This window comes from Mixophyes fleayi, chromosome 4 (assembly GCF_038048845.1).
Source record: "Mixophyes fleayi isolate aMixFle1 chromosome 4, aMixFle1.hap1, whole genome shotgun sequence".
Lineage (NCBI taxonomy): Eukaryota > Metazoa > Chordata > Amphibia > Anura > Limnodynastidae > Mixophyes > Mixophyes fleayi.
Window position 1 is genome coordinate 131,485,042 of NC_134405.1, and position 27,423 is coordinate 131,512,464.

Below are 27,423 nucleotides of genomic sequence, written 5' to 3' on the forward strand. Positions count from 1 at the left end.
CAAGAGTACTTATAAAGTTATATCAAAGTCATGTTCTAAAATGATTTCACTGTGAGGAAAAATGTTATTTGATTGCATACATTAACAAGGCAAAATTACCATAGAAGGGATACTTTTAAATGTGATTTTTCTTTCATTTTAATAAATTAAACTCTAAGATAGTGTGCTTTCATAATAAAAAAAAATCCCCCATAGGACTGAGAAGTTTAAGTGATCCTACTAATATAATAAGCAGCACGCAGAGCTGAAACCAAAACCGGATCTATACTCAAGGTTAACAACTTGATTCACAGAGTAACATAAAATTAACCTACATGTTGTACATCCCTACCCTTTGCCATACCCTCTGCCCTCATCCACCAATATCTAAGGGTTATCAATTGTTAGCATTCCTATATTGACCACATCAACATGCTATGATACTCTGTATGCTACTTGTGTGAAAACGTGTTCTATGTTGCAATACTTATTTGCTGATCTGATAAAATACAACATTTCAGGAAAAAATGTTCATATGTTAAAACTAAAATAAAACCACAACCATGATCCTTTTATTGGTATACCACATGCAGTGCTGCAAAGCATGTGCAGCAGGAAACACAGAGAGGGAAGGAATGTTTCATTGAGTCCACCGTGTTTCTTTAGTTGTTTTTATACTACTGTAGCTACTCTACATGTGTACAGGCCCCTCTATCAGCATAAAGGTGAAGCATGGAGGTCTTCATGGGTTCAAGGAATGGGAGATCCTTTGTCAACCTTCGAGCTGACTTAATACTTCTCTGACACCAGAGATAAGAGCCTCGCTCTCCTTGGGATGCGTAAGCACAGCACTTTGCAGGCGGCTCATATAAGAGTCAATGGTTTCCAGGGTAGGCATCTCGGCAGTACCTGAGCATTAGGGAAAGAGAGTAAAAATGTGTGGATGAAAATGTGATTTACAGCAGGATTGTCCTCCGATACGGATTCTACATTTGTGATTAATAGCCTTTAGTGTAAGCATAATATAAAACATATACCTGGAATAGGGACAGCTCGTAGGCAGTGTGTAAGTGTCTGGCGGACACTCTGTAAATGTTGTTGTAGCAGGGTGTTTCTTCCCTGTTCTTGGTTGAGCTCAGCCTCCAGCCTCTGTACTGCAGAACGCATGCTTTCCACATGTTTTTGCAGAGCTGCATTCCGCTCCTCAAACTCCATGTTTGATTTCCTGAGCTGTCTTAGCTCTGCTTCCTGAGCTGCAGATTGAATGATGGATAGCAAAGTAAGAACAGGTCTAACCAAGGCAGCCTGCTGCTACTACAGAAAACTGCTAACAGTCAGCAAAATGTTTATCAATCTTCAGCCCTCATAAATCATCCTAGCATTGAACCAGTGCCCTCACCTTTGCTGTGATTCAAAAATTCCTCTGTGAAGATTGGGATATCAAATACTGGTCTCTCCTTCAGAACACATTCTTTCTGAAAGTATAGAAAAAGAAAAGGATGGAGAGAACAGTGTATGTGGAAGGGGAAGAGGAATGAAGGAAATAAAAGCACCAGAGAGAAAACAGTGTCTAGAAGAGGGAGGAGACAACATAGTTAATATGAGAATAAGTGCAATGAAAAGTGGAGAGAAGGGAACTGAACACTGTAATGAATTACATTATGTTGGGCAAAAATGGGGATCACTGGAAAGAAATAATATTGGATGGGTTGAGTCAGGAAATAGACAGAAAAGAAGGCTGAAAAAAAGCAAAATACTATAGTAGATGAGTAATAGGACAGAGTACCACTAGAGTAGATGAGCTATAGGACCGAGTATCACTAGAGTAGAAGAGCTATAGAACTGAGTATCATTAGAGTACTGTAGAGGAGCAATAGGACTGAATATCCCTAGAGTAGATGAGCTGTTGGACTGAGTATCACTAGAGTAGATGAGCAATAGGACTGAATATCCCTAGAGTAGATGAGCAATAGGACTGAATATCCCTAGAGTAGATGAGCAATAGGACTGAGTATCACTAGAGTAGATGAGCTGTAGGACTGAGTATCACTAGAGTAGATGAGCTGTTGGACTGAGTATCACTAGAGTAGATGAGCAATAGGACTGAATATCACTAGAGTAGATGAGTAATAGGACTGAATATCACTAGAGTAGATGAGCAATAGGACTGAATATCACTAGAGTAGATGAGCAATAGGACTGAGTATCACTAGAGTAGATGAGCTGTTGGACTGAGTATCACTAGAGTAGATGAGCAATAGGACTGAATATCACTAGAGTAGATGAGCAATAGGACTGAATATCACTAGAGTAGATGAGCTGTTGGACTGAGTAACACGAGAGTAGATGAGCTATAGAACAGAGTATCACTAGAATAGATGAGCAATAGGCCCGAGTAACACTAGTATATAAATGCCCCAACAAAAATAAAAGTATTATTCCATGTTCTATTCTATTTTCTTCAACAAATGTTTCTCTTTATTTTACCAACCACTTTTTATGTCTGCCATTGCTCGTAGTCCTCATCCTAATTCCCTGCCCCATGATATCTTCCGCTTAAGTGGTGCTCCTTGTTTCTGTACATCTACTTTCATGCTTTTATTCCCCACCTACACCGCAATTCTACAAAAGCCTGATTCTTCCTATGCCATCTGCTCATCCATTCACTGACCAATTGCTCTCCAACAATATTCTATCTGCCCTATTCTTCTTTTCCTCTTCCTGTCTCTAACCATGCCTAGTCATCCACTTCTCTTACATCTTACAGTGTTTGATCATGCACAACTTTCTGCATTCACCCTCATCCACTCTTCTTGAGTCTGTCCATTCAATGCATTTACAATTAATGCTTTTCATTTGTTCATTGCACCCCTACTGTATTCATTCTCCCCAAAAACTCATTCACAACTCATCATTGGCATTTCTCATTATTTCCAGATGAAACTTGCTCTATTTGTGCATCTTGCTTTAAAACATAGTCTGTTAATCTCTACATTTGGAGTCTATTAACCCATGATTTAATTTCTTGTTTAACCATCTTTATTAAAATATCCAAAACCCAGCAAAGAGGAGATTCTGCAGGGCTGTGTGTGATAAAGTAGTTCAGAAAATCACAGTTGGATAAGTTGGATAAGACAATTAGAAGGGGCTTATTATGGAGACGAATCCTCACCTCAGGGTCACTGGAGATTGTACGAGATCCTTCTAAAAATAGAGAGAGGAATCATGAAGGAAATTCTCTCTTCTCAACCCATTAACATATACTGAACTCCAATTTCATAGTCCATTACCAATACCAAATTGTGTGCCCCGTCCATTAAATTCATCTTGATGCCAGACCAGATACACATTACCTATATCTCTATATTACAATACTTATCGCCTCACTCTAGCTATGTTCTCTTCCAGTCATACAAACCCTCCCCCACTTGTTTGCTCTCAATCCCTCTTCTTTCTCACCACACCTCACCCTGCCTTTGCTGCCTCCCCTTCTGACGACTCTGTGCCTTGTGGCTGTAAGATCGGTAGGCCTCTGTTTTCTGATACTGCTGCAGTTCCTTTGTATACCGTTCCTTGTCTCTTTCCGCTTCGTCCAGGTAATGCTAGAACAACACACACAGCTCAGTGCTGGGAGAGGCGGAGAGAGGTTGGGGGGGATAGAGAATTAAAGGGGTAGAAACAGAGAACAAGGATAGAGATGGAGGACAGTATGCAGATGAAAGAGCCAGAGACAGAAAAGAAGAAGCAGTGGGTAGAGTATATGAATAAACACAGACATCTTCTGGGAATTTAATGAATAGAGGATTATTATTTCCCTACCGTATATATAGAAGCTACAAAAAAACTGTTGATGACTGGATCCAAAAATTAGAAGCATAACCGAATGAAAAACGTTTCACTTTTCAAATTTCCTATCCATTATCTCCCTCCATGATCCTGATAAGATGCAGCTTACTCCTTGATTGCAATGTATGTGAATGGGAGGAAGGTAACCCATTTACGGAGATTATTTTGGTTGTAGATTTGTATTTAGTAAAAAAAATAATAATAAAAAATAAAAATAGATGTCTATTGTTTATTACTTTATTGCTGCCAACCAGTATTTGTTCTGTGACCAAGTAAAAAAAAAAGTCTGCAAACATCTGTTCACAGTATCTGAAATATATTAATTTTGGCGATTGGAAGACAGATGGTTTCACAGTGTTTAACACCAGTTTTAATACTTTATAGATAAGAAAACTTATATTAACCAAAAAAGGCATACTTCCATATTGTGAACTGCAAGGTCCACAGGAAAGGCGGATACTGAAAAGGATGATGAAGTTGGAGAAACAATGCAGCATCATTTCTTCATCATCATCATCATCATTTATTTATATAGCGCCACTAATTCCGCAGCGCTGTACAGAGAACTCACTCACATCAGTCCCTGCCCCATTGGAGCTTACAGTCTAAATTCCCTAATATAGACACACACTTACACACACTTTGTTGCTAAGGTGGAAAAATATAATAGGATAAATAGGTCAGCCAAGTGCAATATTACAGATGCCATAAAGAAAAGCATCTGTTCCAAAACAATTTTCTAAGCACTTTCAGAGTTAGTGAAATGCGTTGCTTGTTATGAAATGTTAAACCCCAAAAACATTGTCTGTACTATAGTCAAAATGTAGACAATTCACAAATTGCAGACACTAAATGACCAGTCACCAAGGTTGAGGCGCAGAGTGAAAATACTATCCACTCCTATAAATCCAATCCATTCAAGGCACAGAGTAGCATACAGCATTAGACGGAGATAAAACTTAACAAATGTGAGAAATAAAAGATATACAAAAAAGTACATTTCAAAAAGACAAAATCCAGCTAATTTAAAATACAGTTTTGAGTGGCACTCACGAAGCTGGAATAAATGTTTGACTTGCCTATGGTATGGTGAATCCTGTCATCCAGTAGATCCCAAGAGGCTCCAGCACTGCTCTGCTTCCAAGGCAGCCTTTTCAAACACAGAGTGGTGTGGTTACTCTCCTGATAGCTTCCCATTCGTGCAAATTACAAAGGCCCATCAGTGATGCAGAGAGCAGGGCAGTGCTTGAGCTTTTGAGGAGGGGGTGCTGGATCACAAGACCGCCATACCATAGGCAAGTATCAATTAGTTATAAATCGGGGGAATTCAAAAAAACTAAAATTTTAAGTTTTGGGTGGAATTCTCCTGTAAGGGGTAAATTGTGTGCACACAACAACAAAAAAAGTTAACTCACTTTTTGTGTTGAGGCCAATTTAGATTTTAAAACATTTCTCAGTAGACAAAAGGAGTACAATATTTACCTTATTGTGCATACTTGCAGAACAAAGATCCTATAAAAGCTACATAGTGTGTGCACAAGTATGGAATCATTACATATTAAGTGTTTTTACTTTTGAAACAGGCATGCTTTATTCCCCAGCTGTTTTTGACAGCTGCCTATCCAAGCATTTGTTTGAAATTGTTCCCCCAGGCAGTTAAAGATGTGGCTTACCCCTTTCTTTCCACATTACTAAGACAATGTCACACAAACTGACACTCCCACCTTAGATGCCACAGGTACATCTACTATGGTGCCCACAGCTGAGGAGAACCCGTTATTCCTGTCAGGGTCCCATATGTAGGAGTTCTTCCCCACTGGATGGGCCTTTACCAAGTTTGTCCTATGGGGCCCACAAAGGTCTTCCTACATCCCTGATTCCAAGAGGCATTACCTGCAAGAGAGCAGAGAAGTAGGAAAGACATAGGACAGCATGGAGGCTTATGTCTAGCTGTCTGTGTCTGTCACCAAGGCAGGGACTGATTGTAAACTGGTAAAGGAAGCAAACAGATATCATGAGCCCTCATCTTCCTCCCTTTTAAACCCCCAGGCAAATCACTGACAATGATCTAGTGGGGCACTCAAATGGGCAAAAAAGATTTTTTATTTTTTATTTAAAGTTTAAATATCAGTTAAATACGTCTTTATTGATTTGAAATTAAAACATTCCATTAGCGAAATATAAAAGTTGAAAAATAGATACCACCCTAAATAGAAATAACTGATAAAAAGACAAAAATGAATTTGTCTAACCGCGACACTGCTCCATTATAAACCTTATTTTAATTATCTTAGGTGTAAAATACACATTTTTAAGTCTATGATTATCACCACATCCCATAAAAAGACAGTAATGTGAAAATGATGGACTTTATTTGTACATATTGCTAAATGACAACACCAAAAGGGAGAACAGCCCAAAAATTCAAAGATACTGCGGCATTCCAAAAATATATAAAGGGACTATTGTGATCCCTTATATAACCACTGTGCCCTATATATTGTCCTGGTGTATAACTAAGGGGATTGATTAATTGTCACCTTGGATTAGGGGCTAGTTTCCCTAGCAAGCACCAGTATATAGTGTATGGCTGTCCTGCTCTATTCGTGTCTCACTATCGCTCCCTTCTAACTCTGCGGGCAGCGTGTGAGTCTAGCTGTCTGAATTACTGTGGTCTAGCTAAATAGCAGGGACTGTGGTGGGAGCAGCGAGCTCCAGGTATATAGTGTATGGCTGTCCTGCTCTATTTGTGTCTCACTATCACTCCCTTCTAATTCTGCGGGCAGCGTGAGTCTAGCTGTCTGAATTACTGTTGTCAAAGCCTTAGCGAAACGCGCCTCTGTCTCTTTTTCCAAATTGTGCAGGGCATCAATAAAAAGAACATATGTATTATATAGCAATGAGGGACAAATATTATGGCTGGGCAGCAGAGCCTGCAGGTGCACTTTAGGCTCATCAGGTTGGAAAGCTTGCTCCTCTTCCAGCAGAAATTGGGTGCTGGAGATCATGACCATTACACTGCAGGACTGACTGCAGGCTGAACCTCTGTGTTTAGAGCAGTGGTTCCCAAACTGTGCGCCTAGGCTCCCTGGGGTGCCTTGGAGATCTCACAGGGGTGCCTTGGCCAGGGCCAGTGGTAAGCAAGGCGGAGGTCTACTTGGTAATTATTTTTGGCTTAGGGGTGCCTTGAAAAATTTTTGGAGACCCTTAGGGTGCCTTGAGCTGAAAAAGTTTGGAATCCACTGGTTTAGAGTGTGGATGGTATTAAACACTGCAAGACTCCATCAAAGGAATCCTGCAATGTAGTTGTTGATCCCTGTTGCCCTCTTCTGGTCAAAGTACCTGAAAAGAGCTGGCTTTCCAAACTGGCCCATAATAGCTGTGGGCTAACAATATCACTGTTCACGATGGGGAGGGAAAGGGACAGAGACATATTAACTGCGCCAGAGGAGGCGAGTTGTTTTTTAATTTTTTTTTTGAAGACTGTACTCATCTTTCCACTTACTCAAAAGTAACTCACCTGGTAGAAAAGCATGTTGGAGAAAAAAATAAATAAATAAGGAGATGTCAATTGTCTCCTATATGCTTCCAAACAGTCGCATCACGAATTCTCCAAGTCAGTCCTGCATTTTGACCACCAATATACAGATGTACATTGTTTGTTTGTTCTTACAATTTTCCAGGTAACACAATAAAATACATATACTGTATAATACAATTCTATATTTCTATTATGCTACTAAATAATAATACATATGTCCAGTAAAACAATAAAAGATTTGCTTAAGTCAAAGCGTCAAAAGAAATGTGAATATTGGTCACTAAGGGGGTTGCTTTGCAGCTGGCTAATCAGGATGGTTGAAAGCTAAGCACAAATATGCACAAACATAATTTTATTTTTATTAATGGAGCTATGCTTTTTACTATACCGTATCTGCATTAAATGTACTTCTGAAATGATCCAAGTGCTTGTTTATGGTTTAGGGCATTTTGGTATTTATATGCCACATACTATAGTATCCACCAAAACATATTGTCTTTATTGTAGATGAATGGGAAATAGATAAAATCAGATGGAAGAGGGCCCAACATAGAAGCCTTGCCCTCAACTAACACTTGGGACCTAAACGGCCAGACCATCACTATTAGCAAGTAAAGTCATCTGCTATATATATCTCCACTGAGCCCTGTAAAATGAATGGCAGGCCCGTGCTGTGGTATTGCTTGCATCTTCTATTTGTTTGCATATAAATGTATAATACAATGCAGGTTCACCTGGTAAATGAGCTTGCTTAATGGTGTTCACCAGCACATCTAAAACAACTGAAAAAATGATTGGATTATAAAGATGGCCAGGTAGTAGAAGCAGAATGAAATTATGACTAGGATTATATTTATTAACTCCAGGCTTGATGTTGATGTCATTATTATCATTTATTATAAAGCACCAATATATTACGCAGTGCTGTATTTATTATAGACAGATCCTGGTCTAAACAAATGTTTAAGATGCGTTTGAATACAAATTCCGAGTACAATAAAATCATTACACCTTAGTGAGCCATAACCGCCTGCTCATCCAGGAGGTCTTCTGAATTGAGGGGCGGGGATAGAACAGCCTGTAGCCAATCAGACTGGGATGATCACAGTAGCAGGAGATGATGCTGATCTTGTAGGAGGCAGTGACATGTCCACTCATGTGCTTGTGTAAGTGAGTGGGCCGTTTCCTTAGGGGACCAAAAGTAGCAAGTAGAAAGCCACAGGTAGATTGGAGGACTTACACACATGTGCAGTAACCCAAAGCAATTAATCGGCAATAAACTTTGATCAGCCCAATATAAATTAGACAATGACAGCGCGTCTGATTGTTTGCTGTAAGTTACTGCACATTTGTATTTGTTAGTAAATCCACCCTAGAGTTAAACAGTGGAAGGGGCAGATCCACTAACCACGTATTAGTGATAAGAGTCTCCTATTAAACTGGTGCAGGAGAACTGTGGTATCAAACTCATCTCCATATGAAACAAAGTTCCTAGATCAAACTTGTTTAAATTTGGGGCAAAGGTCACTTAGGACAATAACTAATAAGTGCTTTGATAATGCTTTGAGGAAATTTGTGCAAATACCAGCTAGCAGCTAGACAGGACTTGAAGTGGAGTTTATACATATCAATACTCCAGTTTTTATCATTCAGAGACCTACCATTGACTTAACATACAGAACCAGGTAAGTAAACAGACTCCAAAACTTGTATAGTTGCAAAAGAAATTTAGGATGTCATCTGGACCATTTCTGAGTAGGCTTCGAATACTCAAAACTACTCACATCTGTTTTGTTTTTTTTTTTAAAAGAAATGGCTGTAGCAAGGCACATTACAAATCGCGGACATTCGTTATCTGACCTTAAATAATAACAGTTGAAGAAATTCTATAATACTCATTATCAAAAAAATAACTTTAAAATTGTTCCTTTAACAAAGGGGAAAACAAGCATCAGAAATTCACAGCAACTGTGAATAAGCAAAGATATGAGGAGGGGAAAAGGAGTGTGTGAGAAAAGGCCACTCTCACACACTCTCTCATATCTGTGCCCACAAGCAATATTGAACATTGTACAGCTACATAAATGCTACCTACAGTCAAGTCCATAAATACTGGGACATCAACACAATTCTCATATTTTGGGCTCTATATACCACCACAATGGATTTGAAATGAAACTAACAAGATGTGCTTTAACTGCAGACTTTCAGCTTTAATTTGAGGGTATTTACATCCAAATCAGGTGAACGGTGTAGGAATAACAACGGTTTCTATATGTGCCTCCCCCTTTTTAAGGGACCAAAAGTAATGGGACAATCAACTCAAAACCTATTTCATGGACATGTGTGGGCTATTCCCTCGTTATTTCATCATCAATCAAGCAGGTAAAAGGTCTGGAGTTGATTCTAGGTGCGACATTTACATTTGGAATCTGTTGCTGTTGACTCTCAATATGAGATCCAAAGAGCTGTCACTATCAGTGAAGCAAGCGCCATCATTAGGCTGAAAAATCAAAACAAAGCCATCAGAGAGATAGCAAAAACATTAGGTGTGGCCAAATCAACTGTTTGGAACATTCTTAAAAAGAAAGAACGCACCGGAGAGCTCAGCAACACAAAAAGACCCGGAAGACCACGGAACACAACTGTGGTGGATGACAGAAGAATTTTGTCCCTGGTGAAGAAAAACCCCTTCATAACAGTTGGCCAAATCAGGAGATAGGTGTACATGTGTCAAAGTCAACAATCAAGAGAAGACTTCACAAGAGTGTAAACCATTTGTGAGCCACAAAAACAGGGAGACCAGATTAGAGTTTGGCAAACAACATCTAAAAAAGCCAAGGAACTGCTCATGATCCAAAACATACCACCTCATCAGTGAAGCATGGTGGTGGTAGTGTCATGGCGTGGGCATGTATGGCTGCCAATGGAACTGGTTCCCTTGTATTTAATGATGATGTGACTGCTGACAAAGGCAGCAGGATGAATTCTGAAGTGTTTCGGGCAATATTATCTGCTCATATTCAGTCAAATGCTTCAGAACTCATTGAACGGCACTTCACAGTGTAGATGGACAATGACCCGAAGCATACTGCAAAAGCAACCAAAGAGTTTTTGAAGGCTAACAAGTGGAATGTTATGCAATAGCCAAGTCATTCACCTGACTTGAATCCGATTGAGAATGCATTTCACTTGATGAAGACAAAACTGAAGGGAAAATGCCCCAAGAACAAGCAGGAGCTGAAGACATTTGCAGTAGAGGCCTAGCAGAGCATCACCAGGGATGAAACCCAGCGTCTGGTGATGTCTATGCGTTCCAGACTGTAATTGCCTACAAAGGATTTGCAACAAAGTATTAAAAAGTGAAAGTTTGATGTAGGATTGTTTAGTTTGTCCCATTACTTTTTGTCCTTTAAAAAGTGGAAGGCACATATAGAAACCGTTGTAATTCCTACACCGTTCACCTGATTTGGATGTAAATTCCCTCAAATTAAAGCTGAAAGTCTGCAGATAAAGCACATCTTGTTAGTTTCATTTCAAATCCATTGTGGTGGTGTATAGAGCCCAAAATATGAGAATTGTGTCGATGTCCCAATATTTATGGACTTGACTGTATACTCAATTATAAAGTGGCCTTTTTGCTTTAGTACACATATTTGATTATAATAAGGTTACTTTCCTTGACGAAGTCTGTAGAAGAGATGGTATATATCAGTGATGGCTAACCTATGACACTCCAGGTGTTGTGAAACTACAAGCCCCAGCATGCTTTGCCAGTAGATAACTAGTCGATAGCTGGCAGAGCATGCTGGGACTTGTAGTTTCACAACACCTGTAGGGTCACAGGTTAGCCATCAATAGTATAGGTGGTCAAAAAGTGCACACTATAGAGGTTAGAGACAACATAAGAAAGTGGGAGTTCAAATATTCAGGGTAAATGGAAGAGTAAGGTTAGAAAATAACCTGTCTCTGAACATCATTAATTTTAAACATATTAGTAATCACCTGTTTCTCGTGAGCAGGCAACTTGCTCCATTCACTGCCCACAATCCTGGTGATCTCTGGAAATGGAACATCTGGCCGCTCGATCCTCAGCTGCTCCCGCCTCTCATTCATAAATCGCACATATCCTGTCAGTGGCGCTTTAGGGGCATTGTTGTCTCGAGGGCTTCTTTTCCTCTTGCGTCCTTTGGTCCATCCCCCACGCCGAGGTCTTGGCTGCTGGTAGAGTGTAAGAGCACAAAAATACATATTTTACTTCTCCTGCTTTCCTCCACACCATTCTGGTTTTTGCTCTTCTAATGCTACCTTAAAATCTCCCTCTCACCTCTTCATCTTGTTTTATCTCTCCACTATCTAGCAACTGCTGCTGCTCCACATTTTGGGGCAGTGTCAGCTCTTGGTCCTCTTGCTGGGAGGTAGGGGCTTGTGGCCCTCCAACAATCTTGGTGCAGTCTGTGCTTTGAGTCCTGAGAGATAAAAAAATATTGCTTTTACAATAGTCCACAATGTGGTGCCACAAGTGTGCAGGGTGTTTTACAAAACAGTATTAATTCTAAATGCACAAATGAAAAGGCAATGTCAAACAATTACAAATAAAAACCCAAGGAGAACTTTATGAAATAGGGGCAATCTGATAAATCCAATCATAATTATAGACTTTTTCAATAACTCACTTTCACAAACAACACATAACTATTAGATGTAGCCGGGACTTTTGAAATGGATGACTGTGGGAACTTGAAGGAAATTCATAGTTAAAATTGATCTGTCATGAACTCGGAGAAAAAGTCTAATTATTTACACAGTCACCATTCTTGATTAAATATATTGTAAAACTGCGCCCTCCATCCTCATCTCATACTCTCTAAACTTATGCCTTCAGTATTATTTAAATTAGCAATTTTTTGTTGGCTGCAGATCATATCATACTAATCTTCTTCTCGCATGTAAAAACCAAATCAAGAACCTGTCTCGGCAGGGGGAATACGTCCTAGAATTTGCTGATGTCACAGTGTTTTTCAGGAGCACAGCGAGCAGGATTCTTCTAATACATGAATTAGCAGATCTGGCACAGCCTCCTTCACTCTGATTGGTGTGTCCCGTCCCCTTCTTCATTTTGATCAAACCAGATGTTTGAGAAACAAGCAGTGGATGCTAACGGGCTGCTCTGATTGTGTTTAAAACATAATCAAAGCGGCTGGGCAGATCCTTTATGCCTCTCTGCAAATGTATGTAGTGTGCTGCAAGGGGGGTGATTGACCCAATCCCCCCCCCCCCTTTGGAGCCGCCACTGAACACCAATCTGACTCCCACACTCCATGATCTCTCATATTTAATTATTAATAATACAATTAAGATTCCTTAAAGGAGCCCTTTTAAAACTTACAAACTTGTCCGCCAAGGATTCTTCCTACTGAGAACACACCCTTAGCAATCACTGCTGCTCCACTCAACTGGGTCACCAACCATGGTTTGAGAAACATGTATAAAGAAAGACTTTAATGGGGTGAAGACCTTTTTTTTTTTTAATTGTCCCCATTGTGCAGAGCTGTATAATACACAGGAAGGTCATGGCAGGCTAGGTCTAATTAATAAAATCATCATCATCATTATGGAGTCAGGGTGGTTAGAAGAGTGGGTGTAGGTGTAAACAATTAAATGAGCATGTAAACAATATTAACATATTTAATGTCAATGGACAAAAGAAAATTCAAAAGCCAGACAGTGAAATCTAGTAGCCAACAGGATCGTATAACCTTTACAGTGTCAGAAGTTTCACTTGATATATCAGTCTTGCCAGGAATAACTATTTTTTCTCCACCGAATCTTATATTGTTTTTATATGGACATATAATATGTTTTTCTTGTGGTTCCAGTGTGGAGCAAATCCCTTTTTTTAAGTTATACCCCATTCATACTGCACCAAAATCCCGGGTTTTTGCCGGGACGAGCTCAAACGACCCGGGTCTTGGTGCAGTATGAATGGTACAAGTCAAAAATCCCGGGGTTTATCGAGGGGTAATTCCCGGGTCGGACCTGGGTTGCACCATTCATAGTGCAGGCAACCCGGGTCCGACCCGGGAATTACCCCTCTATAAACCCGGGTTGCACAGAAAACAAGCTGATTGGCTGTCTGCCTGTCTCTGGAGGATGATGTCATCGGTGGGAGCCCGTGGAAGATTTAAGTCCTACAAATATTTTCTGTTTACACTTAGATACCAATTACCACCTTCAATTTTACTAAATTATTATGCATATAACATCAAAATGTGTAAAAACTGAAATTGGACAGAAAAGGTTTTTTCTGACATTGTAAATATAGGGTTCTGAGCAGATTCCGTCCGAAATCCGTTGCATGCTGTGAGTTTTTATGTAGTGTCAGCTGGATGTTACATTTTTATGGGTTACTACTTTAATTTTCTTACTTTTTCTGATTTATTTTTAACTTTTTCAGCTTGGGGAACACCTTAGGCAATATTAAAATAAATGTCATGGAAAATGAGGAAAAATTTATATATTGTTTTTTCACGTGAAATAAAAATACACATGGTCTTCCTGTATCTAATTTTTCAGCCAATGAAAATTGCTCTGGTTATGACTCCCACAAATTGCCAGGGCACAGACTTGTGCAGTATGAATGGGGTCAACCCGGGAAATTCCCGAGGTGCAGTATGAATGGTGTTTCTGAGCTGGGACGCTCCGAGCCCCTGGAAAAAACCCGGCTTGAAAAACCCGGGATATTGCCGGGCGGCAGTATGAAAGCGGTATTAGGCAAGCAGCAGTTTTTTTAGGCAAATTGGCCATCAGGCTTGTGGGGTTCATCCAGGCTTAATTAAAAGGATCAGAGTTAGAGATTTAATAGATAAGAGTTTCTTGTATTCATAAAGAACATACATAGAATAATAATAAAAAAAAAAAACCCATAGGATTATTTATTACACACGTGATACACTCACCCAGTGACTGGTGAGTCTACATTCTCTTTGGTTTCCTCAATGTCACCAGAGGTAGGTGGGACAGCAGGAGCAGCACTATCCATCTACAAACAAAAAAATTTAAAGACAGTAACACTACACCGTCTACAGAGCACTACGCTCCATACAGCCATAAAATAATGACATTATATAACACAATACAAAGACTCTGCATATTTGCTTTCTAAGGCTGAGTACACACTACAGTGTTTTCAGCCGATTATGGGGCCAATCAAAAGATAAACGACCGCTCTGGCCAATATCGCATTAGTGAGTACGCTGCAACGATGAGCGAGTATTGTTCCAAAGCACGTCATATCGTTTCAATTGGTTTTAATATCGAACGAAAAAGGTCGTTCAACAACGTTGTTCCATTCCTGCAGTATGTATGCACTCACAACCAGCAGTGTCCATAGACCTCTATGGAGCGTGCAGAGTCACAATCTTTTCAGCAGATGGTTATAACAGATGAAGAGCACAGATCTGAAGGTAAATCGTGTATAGTGTATACACATGAATTGGCATCCTGATCAGGACTTTTTTTTTTCTTTCTTTCTGTCGTTGGTAAAATTGTTAAAGATGTCACATCAGGAGAAATTTCCTGTAGTGTGTACCCAGCCTAAATTAGTATGTTTAGAGAGCCTTAAGCAGTGTTATAAAATTACCGTGGATGCAATTATATATTCAGGACTTTATTCTTAGTAACTTTATCTTTTGAGGCAGTTGGTGGGTTGTGAGAGAAGTAGATTATGCTCTGTAAACCTTCTCAGGATTATTCTAATAGCAGTGACATCATATGTTTAGCATTGCACAATTCTAGTCTTTGCAGATGAGTGACAAAATAGAAGCCGTTATTGAACAACACCAAAGGCACCAAGCCTTCAGAGTTCTCCAAATGTATTTACAAAGAAGGAACAGACCAACAAAAAATAAAACATATTTAGGACAGGAACTGTTCCAAAAGTGTGTTGCTAGCAAATTTTTACTTCCTAAAACTCTACAGATGTGTTCAACCCCATTTTACATAATATACATTTCCTTTGCATCAGGAAGGCAGCAGTTTGAGAGGAATAATATGAGGTGAAAGTTTAAAGGCTGCATCCTGACCCTTGACCAGGTTCAACATGAAAATAGAGTCTATTGCTGGGTGGGTATCAAGTATCCAAGAATGTGTGGTCCCTTCCAAATACTGGTACACCGCACACTAGAAATTCAATGCAGACTCATCTAGACCCACACAGCGTTACATTTTCAGGAGCCACCATTACCACTTAACCAGTTTAATTGTGACATACAATTTAGCTAAGATGCATGAGTTTCTGGTTATACATTTACATTTTTTAATATAATAGTAATGAGCATGTGTTTTATTGTTAATTAGGTTAACATAACACTTTATCCTTTTCTTATTGGCCAAATTATCCAACTTCAGCAAGGATTGGATGAGCTATGAGGTTTCGTGGCTGGGCCAAATAATGACCATAAAAATGATGTTGCTACCTAAAGCACTCTATCTGCGTAGAAAATCCCATGGCTACTTACAACTAAACTGACTAATAAGTTCTATTCTGTGATGTTAGCATAATTTGGGAAAAAGTAAAAAAAGAAACAAAAAAAAAAAAGAAGAAATAATTCAGGTTGGCCAGCAAATGTCTCTTCCTGAGTTAGAAGGCGAGTTGATTTTCCCCCCAATCTAGATTATTATCAAATGGCTTGTTACTGGACCAACTGATCTGCTAAAGCCGTGGGTTAGTTTGGAAAACAGCATGAATGACCTTTCCCCCATAAAAGACTTAATATTGCTATACCCTAAAGATAGACTGTTTTCCAGAAATACTCCTAAAGCCACTAGTGCTACTATACAAGTATGAGATAAGTTTGTAGCTAGCACTTTTGCTACATTCATTAAATCCCCCTATAATCAGCTTGGCAAAACTGATACAGAATTTAAATCTGCATAATTGTGACATGTTTGGAGCCTCTATTACTAAAGACCTACATTTAGATGGGACACTCATATACTATCAACAACTCTTTAGAGAGGTTTCAATTTCCCTCCTAAGATTTTTATAAATACCTCCAGATAAGACACTGGTTAAAAAGTTACTCAACAGGTGTGACCCAACTCACTTCTATGCCATCCACTTTACTGTGTAGGCCAGGGTTTCCCAAGCCCAGGGCCTAACAGTGCAGGTTTTCCAGGTCACAAGTGATATATTTATTCCACCTGTGGATCTTTCAAAATGTGTCAGTCAGTAATGACTACACCTGTGCACCAGCAAAGAGATCCTGAAAATCTGCAGTTAGGGATCCCTGAGGACTGGGTTTGGGAAACACTGATCTAGGCTGTTTTCCCCCAAAGATATAAGGGACGTATTACCTCCTGCTCTAACTTTATTTTAACAGCCAAGACAGAGTACATTCCATCGTAACTAAAATGGGAGGCTGAATTACAAGCCACTCTCACTGAAGAGGACTGTGGGAGAATTTTAAGAAACTGACATCAAATGGCCGAATGTATTAATCATTCAGAAATGCTAGTTAATATTATACATAGGATATACCTTACCCTGGTTAAACTACACAACATTTGGTCTACTCATTCAAAATATTGCTGGATGAACTGCGCATATATAGGGAATCTGTTGCATGTAATTTTGGATTGCACAATTATAAAACATCTCTAGACCCAAGTAGCATATTTAATTAAACAAGCTACTGAGTCTGACCTAGTGCTGTCCCGAGACAGCTCTTTCACCCATTTCACTGTTACTTTCCCATCATATAACAGATATGATGCTGGGCACACTCTGCTGCTACAGCATCTATAGCCAAACAGTGGAAAGACCCTACCCCTCCGCAACCATGCAATATAAAGGCAAAAGTACAAAGAAGTTTAAAAATGTAAACTGCAGGGCATGAATATTCTATATATTAAAACCCCATCTCTCATGGTCTGTGATGGTTACTGCATATATTTGTTTATTGCATGAACAATATCATTGTTATTATTATTGCCAAAGACATTTGTTACACTGAAATTTTATTTTGAGTGCCTAACATGAGTATGATGTGTTCTTGTACCCTTCCCTTATACCACCCTCTCTTTTTTCTTATTCTGTTCCCCTTCCTTCAGTTTTAAAATTAGTAACAATAAAAAAAATAATACAGTATTGTAAAGTGCAAATTTACAATGCAATTTACCAGTTTGTTCTGGGATATAACTTATTACTTAAACTTGTAGGGTATAGGGGAAATGACATAGGTGATATTCCATATGTTCAATTAAAAACAAAATGAAATGATCATCTTCATAATAAAATGTTTATTATTAGGGTAACGGCATACTACCACTCGTTTCAAATAAACGATCATTAATTCTTTTTGCTCAAAATGATTTAAATAAGAAGAAGCCAACATTCTAGAAGACAAACAGTTACCCTGGAAGTTCCTAATGCATTAAGGTGCCCAACCTGGTAGTGACTTGTATAGCCAACGTGAAACCATTAACACCAAAATGGGCCGAAATCACTGTTTGTTGGTTACTTTGTGGCTTTACCCTTGTAGAATGTGGAAAATAAAACCTGCCATTGTCATGTCCGTGTATGGAAAGAGGTATATATATGTGCATGTTTATTTCTCCTTTGTTATGAGGCAAATACATTTTTATTTTACATATTTTTCTAAAAAAGATATTATTTTTGAAGAAAATGGTTATCCTGATATTTTTGGTGTAGTAATGCTGTGCTAAATATATGATAGATAATATCTACTGCCTACTCATAATTCAGTTCTCTTTGTAAAGAATTTGGAATTTCAGCATCCTTCATAAATTGCTTTAAAAATTTGTTTTTAAAAAAAATAAAAACTTACTTTCAAAATGTTAACAAGGCTTCTCTATAAAGTAGAAAATGCAGCACCACCTACAGGCTGGACTTCACAACACAATTTAATAGATTTTTTTTTAAAATAATAATAATAAAAAAAAAACAACATGTATTTTCGCAACACATTCTATTTAACTAGATACATAATACAATATTTGAGACATCCATATTGGTAGCCAAAGTAGCTGCAAACTGGTAGCCTCAATAAAAATAAGAAAAACCATTGGGCAGCACGATGGCTAAGTGGTTAGCACATCACAATAACAAATAGAATTGTGCATACACACTATTATCGGAAAAACTAATCTTACTCGAAGTAAGAAAAATCCATTAATATAAGCCTTCTCCACATTTAACTAAATTAACGTGATCATTCATAACATAATCCAATATTTAAGCTTATAAACCAGATATGCATAAAATAGACATAGGTAGCAAGACAAGTATGTATACCGGCGGTTCCCAAACTGTGCGCCGCGGCGCTGTCACTGGGGTGCCGCGGGCCAGCCATAAAAAAAAAGAAAAAAAGCACATAAACTTACCAATCCGCCGGGCGCCGGGACCCAGCAGCCTCCTCTCTCCCGCAGCTGTCACTGAATATCGACGTCAGTAACAAGCTGCAGGAGAGAGGAGGCTGCTGGGTCCCGGTGCCCGGCGGATTGGTAAGTTTATGTGCTCTCTTTCTTTTTTTTATGGCTGGGAGAAGCGGAGGAGGACAGCGGGCAGCAGAGGAGGACAGCGGGCAGCAGAGGAGGACAGCGGGCAGCAGAGGAGGACAGCGGGCAGCAGAGGAGGACAGAGGGCAGCAGAGGAGGACAGCGGGAAGCAGAGGAGGACAGCGGGAAGCAGAGGGGGGCAGCGTGACAGAGGGATGCAGAGTGCCTGGGGGCAGAGTGCCTGGATGCAGAGGGGGCAGGGGGACAGCGCGACAGAGGAGGGGGACAGCGCGACAGAGGAGGGGGACAGCGCGACAGAGGAGGGGGACAGCGCGACAGAGGAGGGGGACAGCGCGACAGAGGAGGGGGACAGCGCGACAGAGGAGGGGGACAGCGCGACAGAGGAGGGGGACAGCGCGACAGAGGAGGGGGACAGCGCGACAGAGGAGGGGGACAGCGCGACAGAGGAGGGGGACAGCGCGACAGAGGAGGGGGACAGCGCGACAGAGGAGGGGGACAGCGCGACAGAGGGCAGTGAGAGGGGGCAGCATCAGAGGGGGCAGCGTGAGAGGGGGCAGAGTGACTGGATGCAGAGGGAGCAGTGTGTCTGGATGTAGAGGGGGCATTTTTGCATACAACCAAATAAGTATTTCTGTCCTGACCTAAATAGTTATTACATTTTCTTGACCCAACTACTTCTAAAACAGGACTGCTCAGTAATTATTTTGGAGGGGTGTCTTGAAAAAATTTGGAGACTCTAAGGGTGCCGTGAACTGCAAAAGTTTGGGAACCACTGATGTATACCATAAAAGGAAAAGTCACAGGTAATAGCAACAAATATTTCTCACTAGAAATATTACCAATGGACAAATTTATCACAGCGATCATTGTTGTTAAGCAGAATCAAACAGTCTCATACAAAAGACCTTTGACAAAATGTAAAATGCAATATATAAAAACTCTGTATTTTGCAATAAATAAAGGGGACTACTCTGGAGGATACATGAGAGCTCAGGAATATGGCATCCACCCAGACTTTCTACTACTGAGCTATGTGTTCAACAATAGAGAACAAAAATGTTAGTGACTGTAACTTCAAAAGTTTCTTTAGCTAGCTGTGTTTAGCACAGGACAATGTATATTCTAAATATAGTTTTAGGTTATCACTCTATGTAGACTGATCAAACTCAAAGGTTTGTGTCTGCCACCGCTTTGCCGGCTGTCATATTTTCTGCCCTTACAGCTCTGGCCCTTCCTCCAGTGATGTGGAACAAATCCCTTGCCCTAGACCACATTCCCAAGCTAGTGTACTTAATAATGGAGAAGGTTCTCCACCCATGGTTACATTTTATAAATGTGTGTTAATAATATAATAATAATAAAAGATAGGCTTAGAGTCACACACTTTTGGGCTAATTTAGAGTTAGAAGCAAAACCATCTAATGGGTGCAAAATGTGCACCTTGAAAAACCAGTTTGTGCTGCACAGAGAGTAGGGGGTGTAAAATGTACAACCTGTTTTAGAGGGTGCATCGTAGCCCATTTCCAACTCTAAACCAGCCCCTATGGGATTAAAAATAAAAGGGTAGAACATTGTGTTCAACAAGTGACAGATCATTAGACAAAGATGAGGGGAGTTCCATTAGCTTATTTGCTCGCTTCATCATACATCATGTACCATGTGACTGTGGTTACCATGATAGTCACATGACACTGTGGAATGCTGCAGAAGTCTAAATCATTAATAGCAGGCTGAAAAAACAAAGCAAGGAAAATGGAAATGACAAAGCTCTTTCATAAAGCCTGCCACAGAGACTTAGGTTATTAAAGAAAAACACAACACATAATTTTTTCAGGAGATTGCTGCTTTAACACGGTAACAGAAAGCAAAGTGTTCACATGTATCTTTTCTCTCAGCAGCTAATACAAAACAACAATAACATTTTTATAAATTACACATATTCTGAGCACATAAGTTAGGTACACACTACTGATTTTTTTACCCGATTATTGTGTCAATCATATGATAAACGACTGTTAGGTCCGATATTGCATTAGCAAATAAAAGAAAAATGTTGTCCGGCGCTCAGAAACAAACAGAATTTAAAAATCACTGTGTCAGCATAAACATAAAGGAGAATTTTGTGCACAATATAGCTATATTGGGGTTAAGCTCACCTGCCGGACGTCAAGGCATCTCCTTTAGGTGAGTCCCTAAGCTAGTGATACAAATTTACATTCAGGTGTTCCATTTAAAACCTTCCCCTGAACCTCCATCTTATAAAGCCTGCAGCACCTTTGTAGGGAGTGGTCAACTCCCAAAAAACTAGAAAATAGTGAAAAAAAGGGCGCTTCTTTAAATTAATGAAATGTGTACAAGTGTATAAAATCATTTGAAACGGCAGCCAAGGACAAATAGGACCAATGTGCAAGTGCAAATAAAAGAAAAATGTTGTCCGGCGCTCAGAAACAAACAGAATTTAAAAATCACTGTCATACTGAATAATGGTTATCAATGAAATACTACCAGCCATTCATTACATTATAATCCATCAATTAAAAGTTCATAAAATAAGTCTGATCCTTAAGTACAACTACAGGGCACACATTCTATGTTTATGTAGGGTTTACTTCCACATGTACTTTTTATAAGCAGATAGAAGTATTAGAGATAGATTATTTTGCACTAAACACTTTCCCTTATATTTTTGCATTTAATGGAGTAGGGACCTGTGAGACAGGAGAAAATTACAACATTCCAAGTGTCTGCAATGCAGCCAAGCCTCATGATGATCAAATTGTCAAGAAACTTGTTGAAATGCTTGCAGTGCATTTCCAAGCAATCAATTTTGAAGTGGAAAAAAGGGCTATACCACACATACAATATACTGTAAACATTCTCCATAAAAATATTCATATAGCGCTTGTTCGGTTGATGTGTGATGAAAAGGAATTTACAGTTGTTTGAAACAAAATAACAAGCAGAACATTAGCTATAAAATGAGTTACAGGTAAAATTGAAAAATTCAATATTTTGAAAATAGTTCAAAAGTCAAAAACAATAAATAAACAGGGCAGCTTGTTAGAGTAACTAAAACAGTGATTATATATTACTGGCTGACTGGGGTAGCACAAGAAGACTCTACAATCACATCATGTTTGCACACCTTTCAGTATGAACATATTGATGCCAATTATTCGCTAAACACATATGTTTGCTGTAATGATAAATTGTGCTGCCTTAAAAATGCAGAAACATCAGTATTAATACAAGGGATTTTGTACTGCAACAGCATGCCACAGTACGTTTGTTCCTGCTGGATGCAGAAATAGCACCCGCTTGTATAGGTACATATGTGCATTCAGTGTAACCCTTCCGCTATTCAAAGATGTCAGGCAGGTATTTGAAATAATAAATAAATTGAATAAAATTGTCTACTGTTGTCACCACAGAACACAGTGGGGCAGTTATAAAAAAAAGTGTTCTTAGGTTTAAAAATAGCATACATATGCAATTGTAAAATGAGACATTAAAAGAAAGTTTCTAGGCAAAGTGCAAGAGGAAAACATGTTTAGTAAGGCATCCCTTACAAAACATGTTTTCCTCTTGCACTTTGCCTATAAAGCAGTATAAATTCACATGTTATAGGTGCACCACTCCAGTCATAAGATAATTATATTAATAAGTTACATAGACTGGATATGTGAGTACCTGGTGCGTTGGTAACATATTCTTCTTCTAATTAAAAGAAAGTTGCAAGACAATGAGGTGCAGCATCAATTCAGAAACCTGCAGCACAGCTTTAACAGCAGCCTCCTGCTGCAGAACACTTTCTTTTGTTCTAAGACTGATATTTACACAGCATGCAGAGAAATATTGCAATGATTTTCTTGCATACTTGTGACATTAGAATTTCAACCTATGATTCACTAAGGGGGATTGGAGAACATACAAAATGGAGTAGGACACATATTGCAAAATAAAGAAAAATCTAAAATAGACAACTTTTACACCAAAGACACTTTTATAAGTGTACTCCATGGTGTTGCTATATCTCTACCAACCAGACAAGTAATAAATGTGTCTAAAAGTCAAAATTCAAAGGAAAAACACTGAAATCAAATATTCACCCTGAAGGTGATTTTAAGAAGAAATCTTCCAAACCCATGTCATGGCAATCTGCGGCCCAAGGAGAGCTGTAGAATGCATCAAAATATTCTCCCAAGGGAGCATTTCTGTTGTACTGGAGTAATTGGGAGGATTTTTTATTTCTACAACTATATATCTCTGACCCCTGTGCCATGTGAAAATGCCAGTGGGAAGTCTGGACAGCCCCCCGGTAAAGCAAATAAGAATATTGTATGTACAAACAAAGTAGTGCCAGAATCTGAAAGAATAGGAATAGACAACGTAGGGCTCATAAGAAGAGCATGAAGAGATAATGGGCCTTAGAATGACTAACTTAACTTTGAGCAGGGATATTTCAAATCTTGATCGCTCCTAACATAATTTACTTAAAAAAAAAAGTCTACCTAATATACGGTGAACATCAAACATTGCTTGTTCAGTATAAAAACTATTTCACAGGTATAAGTAACTTTTAAGCACTCATCCACTGCCTGAGAACACCACTGCTATACATTTATAACATATAAAAATTGTTGGAGGTGCACTCCCCCCCCCACCGTTCTAATCAGATCAGGAGCAGTTGGCTGAAGGACGCTGTTTTAGGTGCTTCAATTGACTACATGTTGTCCTACACTGTCCACTTCAAATCTGCTTAAGTCTGGGTACACACTACAAAGTTTTCTGACCAATGTGTTATTGACAATGACTGAAATAAAAAACAAAAACCCACTCAGCATGCCGATTCATGCGTACATACTAAACATGTTTTAAAAGATTTATACAATATTTCTAAAGGTATAAGGACGGGGAAAATGGGGGCCTAAGAAAGTCGCACTAATGATAGAGCATATCCCGTGTTACAATACACAATATTCTATTATAAAATGTACAGGGTGCTACCATTACCTTAGAGAGGCAGATGAAAAGTTTAATAAAAGAAGGGTTTGATAGGTGCACAAATGCTCTTAATCATAGAAGGAGTATGAATCACTTAAAACGTAACTTTTATTACTGACATATCAGAGAAATATAGAATGAGATAAAAGTGTTAAAACGTGATGTGTACTTAAAAGTTCGCTGGATGCTCTACTAGATCCTATTGATCAATAATAACATCCTAATGCTGGATCCTGTTAATATATCATACAATATAAATTGGCCCAATAGATCAATTATCTCTCCACGTCTGGTTTAGATAATATAAGGTGAATCAATAGGGTATAATCAAGAATCTCTATAATTTAGCCATTAGAATGTACATATCCCTCCTGGCTGACTGGGTAATACCCTTAGCTGTCTAGCTAACAAAGGATCTATGAGGCACGGTAATCTAACAGGGAATTTTAGAATAGGTAAGTAGGTAAGCTTCTACTTACCTATTCTAAAATTCTCAGATCCTTCCCATTGCTTCTATTAGATCCATAGTTAGATGGAGTTTAAGTCAGGTAGCTAGCAATACACCATATATAGACCTACGGAGATTACCTGTGTACCTAGCCTAACATATGGACATGCAGAAGTTGGCTGAAATAATATATTCTGCGCTGTCGCTGTGCCAACACTGCACAGCGCAGAGAACGGGCTGGACACCACTACACAGAGCAGAGCCCATTCCAGTCAGCACAGAAATAACCTTACTGCTAAAATAACTGAGTCATCTATGCCTGAAACTTAATCCTTTGTTTATTCTGTAAGCAATGCAAACACTGAAGTTGCACTTTTCCTGGTTTAAAAATCAGGTGCAAATGCTGGAGAATGGAAGTGAAAATCTTGAGACCAGGAGACAGGTATGGTTCAGGGAACTTTTTTTGGGGGAGGGGGGGGGGGAGGTGGTGGGGAGAACAAAAAAAACCCTGGACAGTTTACAAATCTCATCCCGCGAGTCCATTTTCGTCATTTAAGGACCTGGAATTACATACAGCCTGAAAAAGGCACGCCGTTCTGATATATGCAAAATAATGCAATACAATGGTAAGTAAGAATGGTCCCAAATGTAATAACCACATTTTCACAATACAATTTTGTATTGGGCAACTCTTGCACAAGGCGTATTGATTTTCTGTCTGGCATGTTCTATGTTTCAATAAACAATACATCATCAACATACAAAAACCTTACCTTCTTCAACTCCACCAAATAATCACTGACTTTTTTCTCTTCTAACCTAAGATTCAAAGAAACATAAAACATAATTTTATTACATATCTAGTTGATGGGTTCATTTTAACTATTTTCTGTGTTCTTTTACATGCTTTTCATATTTACCTCTGAACAGATAAACATTAAAGCTGGGTACACACCACAGGGTTTTCAGACAAATATCGGATCAATCACACAATAAACGACCGTTCAGCCCGATATCGCATTAAGCTAGGAACACACTGGAGCTTTATTTTGTGCAATTATCAGGTGAATCAGCAGACATATGACTGTTTCGTCAGAAGTCGGGTTAGTGTGTAATGACACAATGGTCAAAAGTCGTCCCAAAGTGTCGATTGTAGGCTCATTTGGTTGGTCGTACTGTTTAATATTTTCCTCTCAATCACCTAACGATCATGTAGTATGTACAAAATGCTGATCAATCCACGAGAAACTGCCGATACTTTCTCGAACTGCGATTTCTTTTGGGCATGTGTATGCAAGTTTATGATGCCTATACATGTTCCACGTGATGCAGTGTCCGCACATCACTCAATTGGAAATTAGGTACTTCTAGCGGTAAAGCAATAGCAGCTATCTATTGAATTTATGCGTATAGTATATATCTGCCAGTTTAATTACAAACCTTTGTCAGTGTAGTGTTATAAAAATACAAAGTTTTGTTTATATGTGTATTGCTTATGTCTGCCTCTACGATTACGATCCTTTGTCCCTTACATGGACCTCATATGTCGTATGGCTGTGAAAAGTTGCTGCCCGGATGTCGGCCTTTTGTTAATTATCTAAAACGTGACTAGTGTGTAAGCATTATTTGTCCGAGCGATCGGACCTTCGGTGGAAGACAAAGTCATTGTAGATAACACGTGGGTCGTAAAAATCTTCAGTGTGTACCTAGCCTTAGTACACTGCAAAGATAAACGATTATCGTTCCAGAGCACATTGTATCATTTCATTTGATTTATAAACCGGACTAAAAATCTCATTTATTGATGGAACGATGTTGTACCAATTCTGCAGTGTGTATGTACTCACAACCAGCAGTGTACATAGATCTCTATGGAGTGTGCAGAGTCACAATCTATTCATCCAGTGGTTATGATAGATGAAGAGCACAGATCTAAAGGTACATTTTGTAAAACATGTTCAGCGTGTACACCTGAATTAGCATGCTGATCGTGACTTTTTTTTTCTCCAGTAGGTAAAATTGTTAACTATCGCATCGGTAGACATTTCCCTGTAGTGTGTACCCAGCCTAAGTTATGGAGTAGAGTTTAAACTATCATCATCATCATCATTTATATAGCGCCAGCAAATTCAGTAGCGCTTTACAATTGGGAACAGACAGTAATAAAAAATACTGGGTAATACATACAGACAGGTAAGAGATCCCTGCTTGCAACTATCAAAGCAAAACTAAATTCATGGTTAGAGTATGTATGACATAAGAAAACACTTTTAATTAACAATATCTGCATAAAATAATCCAGTAGAAACTATGAAATAAGCACAATAAAGTAAATGTACTTATATTCAGCCAAACCATATACTTAAGCCTTAAAAAATAATTGCATGTTTATGTATTTTATTTAACACACTCATCCTGTGGGAAGGTTTTGACGGGTCGTGACATAGTGTAAACAAATCTATTGCTTGTATAATAATCGTCGAAAACAGCACGTTGTAGTGTATTTGTTTCCCCCTTTTGTTTGCAGACTACAGTAGCAGTACACCTTACTTCTTTTGTTAGTGTTTGCACACCGCCCCGCTCTCCGGATGGCGTATCATGTATACAACCTATGGTTGGCACTAGTAATATTATACACAAGTACCGTATATAATATGTGGCACAATAAATACAATGTGATACCGGCCGAGAAGACAAAGATAATGACAGAGCATTACGAATATATAAGTTTACCAGCTAGTCCGCTTCTCTATCTGTACTGGCTCCTTAGCAACCGGAGATCACGTAAGTCACACGCCGTACGTGATATCGCTCCGGTCCCCGAACCGTAGTCCTCCGTCGCTCCTCTCCACATTCAAATGGACGGTGCCCTATAAAAGAGACGAGTCTCTACAGTAACCTCAAAACAATGAGCTTGTATTTTGCCACACACTATACTTGTTTTAGAAGGCTGTGGGGAATGATTTCGCGTTGATTTGATAGTGCATATAATTGTCCCTTCCTTGGAGCATGCCGGGAATTGTAGTTTTCACACGTATCATAGAGAAACGTCGGTCATTGGGTG

General features: G+C 39.1%; 1 protein-coding gene across 3 annotated transcripts; it reads right to left on the reverse strand.

Moving 5' to 3' along the window:
• Nucleotides 1–529: 529 nt before the first annotated feature.
• On the reverse strand, nt 530–27,423 carry HMG20A (high mobility group 20A). Of its 3 annotated transcripts, none has more exons than XM_075208292.1 (10): nt 27,093–27,423; nt 25,133–25,178; nt 14,326–14,408; nt 11,694–11,835; nt 11,372–11,584; nt 3,449–3,581; nt 3,152–3,183; nt 1,379–1,454; nt 1,017–1,232; nt 530–888 (listed from the first exon to the last, which is right to left on the reverse strand). In XM_075208292.1, the coding sequence occupies exons 3-10, from the start codon at nt 14,406–14,408 to the stop codon at nt 752–754; spliced, it is 1,032 nt and encodes a 343-aa protein (XP_075064393.1). In that variant the 5' UTR covers nt 25,133–25,178; nt 27,093–27,423; the 3' UTR covers nt 530–751. The 3 variants fall into 3 exon arrangements, with proteins under 3 accessions (XP_075064393.1, XP_075064392.1, XP_075064394.1); XM_075208291.1 differs by having other exon boundaries at nt 11,372–11,587; nt 27,093–27,408; XM_075208293.1 differs by lacking the exons at nt 3,152–3,183; nt 3,449–3,581 and having other exon boundaries at nt 11,372–11,587; nt 27,093–27,401.